General features: G+C 32.0%; 1 protein-coding gene across 1 annotated transcript; it reads left to right on the forward strand.

Moving 5' to 3' along the window:
• Window positions 1-2,855: 2,855 nt before the first annotated feature.
• On the forward strand, window positions 2,856-6,888 carry LOC136990063 (small ribosomal subunit protein mS37). The gene is made up of 3 exons (XM_067288409.1): window positions 2,856-3,057; window positions 5,395-5,513; window positions 6,707-6,888. Exons 1-3 carry the CDS (start codon window positions 2,931-2,933, stop codon window positions 6,830-6,832), a joined length of 372 nt encoding a protein of 123 aa, XP_067144510.1. The 5' UTR covers window positions 2,856-2,930; the 3' UTR covers window positions 6,833-6,888.
• Window positions 6,889-12,248: the final 5,360 nt, after the last annotated feature.

Genomic DNA, 12,248 nt, shown 5'->3' on the forward strand with positions numbered 1-12,248 from the left:
AATCAAGGAAGCGTTCGGCTAAAGAAGTTAGTCCAGAAAGGGAAAAGGAAGAAGACAAGTATAAGAATAGGTACTTTAATTAAACATCGGAACATTGAATGGGAAGAATAGAGAGTTGGTTGATCTTATGCAAAGGAGAGTGAACATTTAGTGCCTGCAAGAGAAGATGGAAAAGAAATAAAGCTAAAGAACTTGGGAAAGGGTACAAACTGTTTGCGAGTGGAGCGAATGAGGGATGAAGGAATGGAGTTGGTATCGTAGTTGATAGAGATCTAAAAGACAGAGTCTGTGAGGTTAAACGAAGATGTGATAGAATTATGAGCGTTAAGTTGGACGTTGGTGGAATTTTCATTACGATTGTGTGTGCACTACAGAAGTAGTGTGGGCACTACGGAAGGGTTCTCCGTTAATGTTGGTTTACATCAGTGATCGGTCCTTAGCCCTTACTTGATAATGTACGTGTTGGTGTGAGGCTCCGTGGAGTATGCTGTTTGCGGATGATATTGTGCTGTGTGAACCTTCCCAAACCAAAGCTGAGAAGAAACTAGAAGATTGGAGGAAAATTTTGGAAGAAAGGGGCATGAGGATTGGCAAAACTAAAACAGCTTACATGACTTTCAATGGCAATATTAAAATCCAAAATCTGCCGCTCCCTTTGTTTTCGAGTTTTAAGTATATTGGGGCCTTTGTCGAGATGGGAGGAGGATTGAACTCGGAAGTGCAGCGTAGAATTCAATGCGGATGGATGAACTGGAGGAAGCTGAGCGGTGTGTTATGTGACAAGTAAGTTAGCTGCAAGCTGAAAGGTAAATTGTACAAATCGATTGTTAGACCTGCAATGTTATATGGGGTTTAGACATGGGCAATAACAAGAGCCCAAGAAAGAAAGATGGAGGTGGCGGAGGTGAGAATGTAGAGATGGATGTGTGCAGTGTCAAGGAAGGATAGAATAAGGAACGATTTTATTAGAGGTTCTGTTAAGGTGGGCCCCTTGATCAGGAAGATGCAAGAATATAGATTGAGGTGGTTTGGCCACGTAGAGCGAAGAAACGAAGATTATGTTGGAAAGAGAGTCGGAAAACTGGTAGTAAAACGAAAGACGAAAAGAGAAAGACCAAAGCTGCGTTGGAAGATAAGGTGGAGGGCACTTAAGAGAGAAGAAGCCCTTGATAGGGAGAAATGGAGGAAACGTATTAGAGAAGGAAACGCCGACCCCATATAAACATGGGAAAAGGCGAAGATAAAGAAGAAAGTTGCTATTAATCTGGATATTGAAGTATACAGGGTGTTTCATTTAACTTGAGACTGAAATATCTCGAGAAATACGCATCGTACGAAAACATGCTTGGAACAAACCTTCAGTATTTTGGAGGGAGCAGTTCACCCTGAAAAATTTAGCTCCTGCCCTGAATAGATCAGGGAGGGTAGATTTGTAAATTAGAATAGGAACCGCCAATTTTCATAGCAGATTCGGATTATACGTCAAAAATTATGTAGGGTTTATCTGAAACATTTTTTTCGAATAGTGGTAGATGGCGCTGTAATTGATAAGAATTAGTTTTTTTAAAGGAAACCCCACGTTTTATTGTATAATGATTCCAGACTGGAAGAAAAACTCTGATGGTCGAACATGGTTTTGAATCATCGTAGATGGCGTTGCAATCAGCCCCCCCGAAAGTGAGAAGCAAGAAGGCACTTTCCTTCAATGTTGAATCATTATGCTGCGAAAACATGAGCGAAAAAACGAAGCTCATACAACTTTTGCTGATTGCAGCACCATCGACGATGATTCAAAAACCATGAATTTTGGTTTTATAGAATCCAGTGGGGTGATAACCTTTTTCTAATCTTTTTAATGCAGTACCAAAATAATACAGTACGTTGTGTAGGATGTTTTATTATTGCATAAGTTCAACTTAAGTCATATTGAATATTAAAATGTCATTAAAAGAAACTCGAAATTAAAAAAAGGCTTGTAATTTTTAAAAAATACTATATCAGTTTACAATATAACAAAGCTTTCATAAACTATTTTATATGAAATTTTTATTTTTATAAATTAACTATTAATGAATCCATATTATTTTGTAAGAATTTAAGATATTTTTATTGAATTTATTGAGAAAATATATTTCTCAGAAGCTTCTGAATTTTTATTTAAAAAATCATTAAACAATCTTTTTAACTTAATACTAAAAAAAAAAACGTTTCTTGGGAAAGATAAAATACGTGCATTTTTAAAGTAATGAAGACTTCAAAAGATAGATAAATAATTATAATGCTTTTAAACACTTTTTTATTTAAAAAATGAAAATTAATCGTGCACTATTAGCTCGTATTTAACATGAATTTTTGTCATTTATTAGAGAGCGTAGTCTTGCAATTTTGAAAAAGTCTCAACAGTTTTTTTTCTAAATTTTATTATATTCGGAAAGGTCTTAATTTATATTTAAAAGACGAGTTACATATACGTTTTGTATATAGTCGACCCGCTTTTAGCCTGAATCCTAACCGCAGCGCTCCTAGTGAGCAAAAGTGGCTCTAGACCGATGTTCCCAATCGTGCCACAATAGCGACTTTTAGAAGAACGTAGCGACGTAGCGGCGACCGCAGACAAATCAGCCAAAAGTAGCGACTTTCGAAATTTTTTTATTTATTTGAGTTGGAGTTAAAATGAAAAAAAAAATGATATCGTGTAAAAATTTATCTTCTATATTTTATAATTTTTCATATCAAAAAATAATTTTGTCTTGACAGATAATATTAATAAAATAAATATACAGTATTAAATTTTATATTAGCGAATCTTAAGATACCATGATTATTATTATTTATGTTTGTTACCGCTAGGTTGTGCTGCAGTCCTAATGGCTACCCTCGTGGTGTTTTATTTTCTAAGACTGTAAAGTAAATCTTTAAGAAACTTTTAAATGACTCGTTTAACTGCCGTTTTGATGGGAAATGGCAGAAGGCCAGCCCTTCCGCCTATCAAATTTCGAGAAATGTTACCTCTAGCATTGAAAGACAAAGTGTCAGGGAAAGGATCACGATTTAATGGTTATTGTTTTTAATTTTTATATGAAATGAATATTTGTGCCCTCACTGGCACAATTTGCAGATGTGAGTGACACTGTTTGGATACAAACAGAGCTGTAGATCATTCCATAGGATCGAAACAGTCAAAGTAAACATACCTCTACATGTGACCCCTCAAAATCAGTCTACGATCGGGAGTCACGCCGCATGCTTCGCTAAGATTAACGCGTTTAACTATTTAGCCCACATGACTATGCTTTGAGTAGCCCACTTGACTGTGGGCTACTTGATGTTATGTAGTTTTAGGGGGTGCCTTTTAAGGAAATGTGGGATCTCGTCCTTACGTGGGCACTGAGGTAAAAGCACAAAAGTGTGTGCTTACATGCAGAGTGTCACGGCAAGCCTTGATGGATGCAGAGCATGGAGAATAGACTAGTATTGGTAAAAACTACTTTCGGTCAGTAGAAGACACTGGTCACCATCCCCATAATATAATTTTCTTGCACTCAAGCAAAATGGCAACCTGAACTGCTGCTGTTGGGGTTTCTCGTTTGGAGGCAAATATCTGACTTTTTTTCTTTTTATTCTTTATCAATAGATATTGTTATAATGTCTGCCTAATAAATGTTTAGCAGCAGGCTGGGCTGTCTGCTAAACATTTATTAGGCTTAGCAGAGCAAGCCGTGTGACTCCCAATTGCACCCAGAAGTATGATGATTTTTGGGGGGCTATATCTTGTGAAAGGTCACATGTAGAGGTATGGTTTTTTGACTTCTTTGCTCCTGTGGGTTTGGTCTACAGCTTTATTAAGGTTCCAACAGTGTCATTCACATCTGCAATCTTTCCCACTTCTTGTATTATCCAGTTTGAGCAGTATGCAATTATCTGTTAATATTTATATATATAATATCTGTAGAGAGTGATTATCTTGTGAAGGATTATATCTTGGCCCATGGTCCTTTTTGTCAACAATCCTGAGCAGACAGCTGTATGGCCAAGTGGTCAAGGCGGCATCTTACTGCTCTGGGGACCTGGGATTGAATCCAGCCTGGTCAAAAAAGCCCCAGGAATTTTTCAGATTGTGGTCTGTTCATGTATGTCGGGCCCCATCCCTCACCGACCAGCTGCCTAGTTATAGGCCTGGCCAAATCCGTAATGGGCTTGCTAAAGAGATCCTCTTAGTGTCCACAGGGCAGTAAGAATTTTTAAAAAATTCCTGAGCACCTTCAGTTATTGTAAACTTGTAATCCTATTGCTCACTTTGGAAATTACATGAAAAGCAAATTTTTAATTTGAATATCACATCAGTTTTCCATAGAAATTGCTTCCTATTTAAATATATACTGTAATGTGAAGTGAGTCCTATTATTTGACTTGTCTTCTACTATTACAACTTTGAATGAAAAATCCAGATCTAAAATTATGGTTATTTAATTTTATGGTTATTAATTTATATGAAATTTTTATTTTTATAAATTAACTATTAATGAATCCATATTATTTTGTAAGAATTTAAGATATTTTTATTGAATTTATTGAGAAAATATATTTCTCAGAAGCTTCTGAATTTTTATTTAAAAAATCATTAAACAATCTTTTTAACTTAATACAAAAAAAAAAAAAATTTTCTTGGGAAAGATAAAATACGTGCATTTTTAAAGTAATGAAGACTTCAAAAGATAGATAAATAATTATAATGCTTTTAAACACTTTTTTATTTAAAAAATGAAAATTAATCGTGCACTATTAGCTCGTATTTAACATGAATTTTTGTCATTTATTAGAGAGCGTAGTCTTGCAATTTTGAAAAAGTTAATTTTTTGTCATGAAGGTCCTGGCTCTTCTGATATTCTTGTTTTTTTACAATGAAGTTGTGTAGTTTCATTGATCGCTTTCTTTTTCTTTCCTTAAGCAACATCTCGTACACTATAACAATGTCAATGTACTATTAAATACTAGATGTATTTAATAGTAAACTGATTTACTTAAGGATTTTCATCATTAGTTCATTAGACAATTATTCTTTTATAACTTGGAATATATTTTAATAATATAAAGCTAGTTTCTTTTGAGAAGTAATAGCAAACAATGAAGGAAAACTGAAATAATATCAATAGCTGTACTTAAGGTTATGAGCTGAAAATCAATGTATTGGTATCAGTTTAATTTTGATTGGCTTATGAGATATTACAGAAAGGTGCAGTTACCTTACCAGACCTTACATTATATCAGCCAAATATAATTAAAATAAATTAAAACATAAAAACTTTTTGTTTTTACAAAAATTTGTGAAATGATAATGTCTAAGTAGATTACCTAAATTATTAAATTTTTAATTTGTATGTTTTATTTTTCTAGATGTTGCATGTCTTAATGAAGTTTTATCATTATTATCCTGTTTTGAGAAAGGCGAATTCAACGAAACATTTTGCAAAAAGGAAATAGATTCTTTACAGAATTGTTATTTGAATCATCTTGTAAGTATTATGTTTGGTTAATTATAATTAATTATTAATTCTCAGAATTATTTATCTTTGGGTAAAATAATTCTCTGTAAAAAATAATTAATCTTTATAAAGAAAAGTTATCCAAATTACTTAGAGTAATTGTAATCAAAACAATATATTATTCATAATATTTTGGACATGCAAGACTATCTTCAGGAGTTGAAATTAAACAATTATCCGAATTTTCACATTTTAGTTAAAATACTCTATGTAACATTTGACACTGCCTCGGCTATTTAATTTTTTTTTAAATATAAATAAACACTGTAATGATAATTTATACATAATAAATATATACAAATATTACCTCTAAGCTTCTTAAATATTATATATATATATATATATATATATATACTTCATTATTATAGAAATGAATAATAAATTAGAAATTTATATTCTAAATATACTGAAAACACTTATTAATTCTTAACATGCTGAAAGCTATATGTCTGGACTGTACAAATATGATTTAAAATTTCACAATATATGTCCAGAAGCCCAATATTTTAGTAATATACCAAATGACTATGAGATTAAATTGGACTGCTTTATTGCTATTATTTTAAATTAATAATTTAGTACTAGATGTATGTGCTAGGTGCCATCTGTTATTAAATTTAATAATTATAATTAAATTAATATTTAATAAATATTATATTTGTTTGGTATATTTGTTTACGTATACATAACCCATTTGTTTATGTATCCTGGGGTTGAGCAATGGCTGGCTGAGTGCCATGAGTAGGAGTTTATAGGATAAAGGTGCTGAAGTCATCCCCAGTTGGCACTGTAAGTAACCAAGGATGGTTATATTATATTTAAATATGTCTGGAAGAGATCAGTCTGGAGGCTCAGGTGGCATAACTGGCAATGCATCTGCACAGTAAGTGAGAGTTGCAGGTTCGGGTCCCATTCCGGGCCAATTCTTTTCTTCCAGAATATTCTAAATTACTTAATAAATATTAATTTAATTATAATTACTACATTTAATAAGAGATGGTGCCTAATGTCTCCCTCTAGTGACAAATTATTAGTAATTAATTAAATATAATCGCAGAAGAGTAGCCCGATGTAATCCAGTGGTTGTTTGGTTCTATTACTTTTATTAATAATAAAATTGAATATTTAAAACATTATTAAAATAATTACATATACATTTTTAGGCTTCTGTTGATAAAAGAAAGAAGCAACAAGTGGAAGGCAAACTTGTTCCAGGGCAAAAATTAAAAGATATGACAGCAAAACAAATTGATAATCTTCTGAAAGCTTATCCTATACCTAAAAATTAATGTATTATTAATAAAAGTTGTAAGTAAAATAAATAGAATAAAATATTTAATAGTAAGTCAAGATTTGATTTTGTTCTAAATTAAAATTTCACTGTTTCTTCTATTAAAATAAAGCTTGACAATGATTGATATGTTTTTATGAAATTTTATTAATGATATATTATTAAGAATTAATTATTTACATTCTTTATATAAATTTATTATGACAAATTTTCATTATCCAATTTATTCTGAGATTTTATCTATTACATAAATTTAAATAATAAACAGTTATAACATAGATATAATTGTATATTATGATTAATTTCTAAGAAACTGTACAAAAGAATTTTAACTCTTAGAAATTGATCATTTTGGGAAAATGAAGAAAGTACATTTATAAATATCTATATAATAAAGCGGGTGTACCATAGATTGCACCCTATGGAATTGTGGGACTTTGAGTATATATTTGAACTCGTGATCGAGATGAGTTCAACGGTACCTTACTTTTGGACTGGAGATGAAAAATAAGAAAGTTATCATACTTTTTAAGTTATTGTACTTTTTTAATGCTATCATGCAGATGACACTGTAGTTGCTAGTACCGCCATCTTGCGGTAAAGTCTGCAAACCGTTAAAAAAAGCACTGTGAAAGGCAAGACTGTTCGTGCTCCCAACGGACCTCCCGGAGGTTAGTGATTTATTCTTTACTGTTCATAACCTAGGTGATGTTTCTCGTGTATTCCGAGGCCGTGTGACAGCGTGGCTGAAGCAGTGACGACAAGGTGGGCGAACACCGCAGGTGCCGATCGCCGAGGAGACGTTGCCTCTCGCAGCCGAAGCAGCTCGCTTTGCTCGCCGCGAGGCTGCAGTTCCCCATAGGCTTAAACTTATATTTACACTCCAGGAAAATCCTGTTCGAAGCACTGATGTATCCAATCTCATAATTCACTAGGTCCAGTTATTGATGGTTTTGAGGTAGACGATTTTAAACACGCGATAGACTTAGTGGAGAGAGTGACGCAACTCCCAATCATCACACGATCACCGAAAAAAGTATGATGCCTTTCTTATTTTTTGTTTCTGGTCCAAAAGTAGGGTATCGCTGAACTCATCTTGGTCCCCTCAGTTCAGATATATACTCAAAGTTCCAAAATTCAATAGGGTGCAGTCTATAGTATCCCCAATAAAGCTACATTGATCTCACTGATTGACTGACTCACTCACTCACTCATTTACTCACTGTCATGAAATGTTTGAGTAGAACTAGACTTCTTACAGAGAAATGAAATAGTGAATTCAAAAGGAAGTATTGAGTATATTACCAGAAAAATCTGAAATCTTAAAAAGGTCAAATATATTAGGCCTTATTAGATGTCTAGTTAAACATTCAACATCTCGTACACTATAACAATGTCAACTGAATGATTAACTTAAGTGCCACTTGCATATTTTTAACTCTTTCTTTTATTAATTTGCTTTTTATTATGTTAAATAATAGCATTGTCATTTTGTCTTACCATTGATTATTCTTTATTAAATCTTTAAAATATTATTTATAATTATTTAATTAATATAAATATGTACAGTAAGACCCCTGCTTAATGCGGGGGATGTGTTCCTAGATGACAAAGCGCTAAGCGAAACAGCATTAAATGAGACCATTTTAACATAGAGGAAATAGGGATAGGGGAACACGCGACCAAAAAATAAGCAAATTTTACTATAATTTTAAGTTATTTTTATATAAATTTTTGCATAATAATATATGTTAAATAACACATAAACATATGTGCACAGAAATGTAAAGTTAATTTTTTGTCATGAAGGTCCTGGCTCTTCTGATATTCTTGTTTTTTTACAATGAAGTTGTGTAGTTTCATTGATCGCTTTCTTTTTCTTTCCTTAAGCAAATGTCGGTAGCAGAAGATCGCATCCAAAATGCCTCATTTTGCTTTGGCACTCCTATCAAAGTCTGGATCATTCAGTACAATTTGATCAACGATTTTGGTTATCATTACCAAACTTTTACTAAGGAAAACTGTAGAGAAATTTTTTGGGTTCTTTGTCCTCAGAATCTCTATTTTCCAGTTCTACAGGAATTCCTTGTTCTGCCAGTTCTTGAAGGTCGTCGTTGGTAAGGCTCTTACCAGAAACCTGCAGTACCTCTCCAATATCCTGCTCACCTACATCTCCTGTATCCGATTAAGTTGACAATTTTGTCAACCTAACAATGCAGCAATAGGCTCTTCTCGACGAGAATTCTTGGATACCTTCAGCCATAACTTCTTCCACACTCCGTTTATGCATTTATCAGTTAATTCTTGCCAAGCGAAATCGATATATTTCTTATGGCATCTGCGATGTTATATTTTTTCCAAAATTGCACAAAACAAACATAGATTTAAGGGAAGCATAGCGCTATGACAAATTTCCACCTTTTGCTGATTAGTTCATGTTTGGGAATAATTGTATTATATATGAATCAATGAAATACTGCGTTAATTTGGATCAGCGTAAATTTTGAGCGTTTTTTTAGGCATCAAGCAGACCGCATTATATTGAATCAGTGTTAAGCGGGGTCTTACTGTATATATACATATATATAACTAATAATGTTAAAAAATTATCATAAATTGCAACACAATTATGAGAGTATCACAAACCAAGACAAAATGTTGGGTTTGCACTACTAAAGGCAGTTAGGGGCTAGTTTTTACTATATATATGCATGTACAGGTATCCCACATATAATATGATAGTTATGTTCCAAAAAAGTGCCATGTTATGCAAATCTATGCTATACAAAACAAAGGACTAAGGCAAAACATAAGGTTATGTTCCAGAAGTTAGCAAAAGTATATTAGTCTTTTTGTTACTAGGAGAAATGTGTTTTTATTAAAGCAATCGATAATTTATTTCCAATTAAAAATTAATTAACAATCACAATTAAAAGTATTATATTACACATTAATATTAATTTTAATTAAATGGGGGCATTTTCTTTTTACAAATTATTGTTCTTAATCTCATCTTTTTTATTGATCTTGATCAGAGGTATTGGCAACATTTTCATATGTTTTATTTTTATAATAAAACATTTTTATAGATGACAAAATAGAAATATGTTATTAATTGAAAACTTGTTCTAGTGGGTTGTATTTGTTCAGTTGAGTACTGAGCGATTTTTTCAGTCGACCAGAATTTGTGTTTGAATACTGAATTGTTCAAGTACTGAGATACTACTGTATTTTGTTTGTTATTTTTATGAATGAAGTAATCATTTGTAGGTAAGTAATACGTATGGTTAAAAAAGTTTAACAACACTTACCTAAAAATGTTTAAATAAATTTTACTAAAATACAAAAATTAATGTATAAAAAGAAAACACAGTGACAGTCTTGATGACTAAAGTCTGAAAGCAACGACAGCAACACCTGGTTGATAGGAAAGTTATTGCAATTTTTTCCTTCCTTCTGCTATTGGTTTTTGTTCAAGTAAACCTGATGAAAAGAACAAAATAATTTGGAAATTTCATGTTCTAAAATTCATGGGCAAGTTTGAGACAACATGTGTGCTTGCTTGAATTTAAATAAAAATATTGAATAACAAAGTTAACACTTAAAAATTTGAAATTCTGTATGGATGATTTCCAAAACAGCATTAGAGTGAAACTGTAAGTCATGTTGTATGGGGGATATCCCCAATTTTCAAACTGTGCTAGATCAAAACCATGTTGTAGAAGTACTACGTTGTACAAGGGTATCCTGTGTTGTGAATAAAAACTTTATGAATATAAAATTATCTGTGTTTAACCTTAAAACTTGAAACCAATCTACATTTGAATCTTATATCCATATTTTCAAATTTAAAAATTTATGCTACTTTTGTATCTGTACACACAAAATGTAAAGAAAGAAATAGCATTAATTTACCAATTAATAACTACCTAAACTTCTAAACTTATTTCTTCAAGACTAAAATTTGATCTCAAGCAAATGTCCGATTTCAAAGACATTTTCATAACTATTTTTGATCCAACATTTCTACTAACTTAATACAGTTACTTTATGTGAGGGCTTATCACACCAGTGAACATGAACACAAAACTTCTTAAATTTAATATACAGTCAAACCTGTTTTTATGCGGGGGATAGGGACCGCATTAAAAAAAACGCATTAAAAAAATCTCACGAAACTTCACGAATGGCTGTAAATAATAGTTTTCGCGACACAATTAAAAAATATTTTTTTTATGCGGTCAACAGGGACCGCATAAAAAAAGTCTCACATAGAAAATAACTCAAAACCGTACGAAATAGAATTTATTGACAACAGATGTCAGCACTTGACTGCATCGTCTGGTCTATCGTCTGTTTTACATATTTTTGTCCAGGTGGTGTTTTGTTGACTTAAAAAGTAAATTATTTCATTTTTTGCATATTCATGCAATAATATTACTATAATAAGTGCATTTATGCTATAATAAGTTTATTTAGCTATAATAAGTCAACGTAAGACATGACGAATCGCACGAGACTAGTCGCCAACTATACCGCACAAATTAAAAATTCGCATTAAAAAAATCGCACAAATAAAAAGAGCGCATAAAAACAGGTTTGACTGTATATTTAAGTTTTCAAAAAGAGACTTTACAATAATTAAAACCAATATGTATAAATTATATAAAATACACCCAAAATGCATTTTGGACTTTAAAATAGTCCCTCTTCAGTTGGTGTTTCAAAAAAATCACAAGATAAAATATATAAAAGTTATATTAAAAGGCCAAAAAAATGACAAAGACATCACAACTAATGAACTGGCATTATCTAGGTTGTATAAATATGCAAATGATTGTACTGAGATTGCTGCTGTTCTTTTTAATTTGTGTAATGTTTCAGTCAGTCCTTCAGAGACATCAACTAACTCTTCATAACTAAGCCAGTTGTGGTTGTGAAAACATGAAGAAGATTGAAATTATTGTACGGCACCTGTGAGATAATGCCAGTTTGTTAGTTGTAATGTTTCCGTCGTTCTTTCGGCCTTTTAATATAACTTTTATATATTTTATCTCGTGATTTTTTTAAAACACCAACTGAAGAGGGACTATTTTAAAGTCCAAAATGCATTTTGGGTGTATTTTATACATGAGCCATTCACAAGCCAAATCGATTAACTCCACATTTTGAATTTTTTAAAATTTTAGTGTCAAAGCACTTGATATACTCGTTACTTTTTATATTCATTGTAAGTTTCCCTAATAATAAGTATTAATATCACTTAATGACAAAATTTTATTGGCCATCAAAAAAATTTTATTTATTCTAGAAGCCAATCTAATTAACTGTAACATAAATCTGCCAGCGCACACTGCAGCATTGCAATCACAGTGTGCACTGACCAATGTCCTGTAGATAATGGTAAATTATTT

The sequence above is a fragment of the Centruroides vittatus genome, unplaced genomic scaffold (assembly GCF_030686945.1).
Source record: "Centruroides vittatus isolate TY-2023 unplaced genomic scaffold, ASM3068694v2 scaffold_861, whole genome shotgun sequence".
Taxonomy (NCBI): Eukaryota; Metazoa; Arthropoda; class Arachnida; order Scorpiones; family Buthidae; genus Centruroides; species Centruroides vittatus.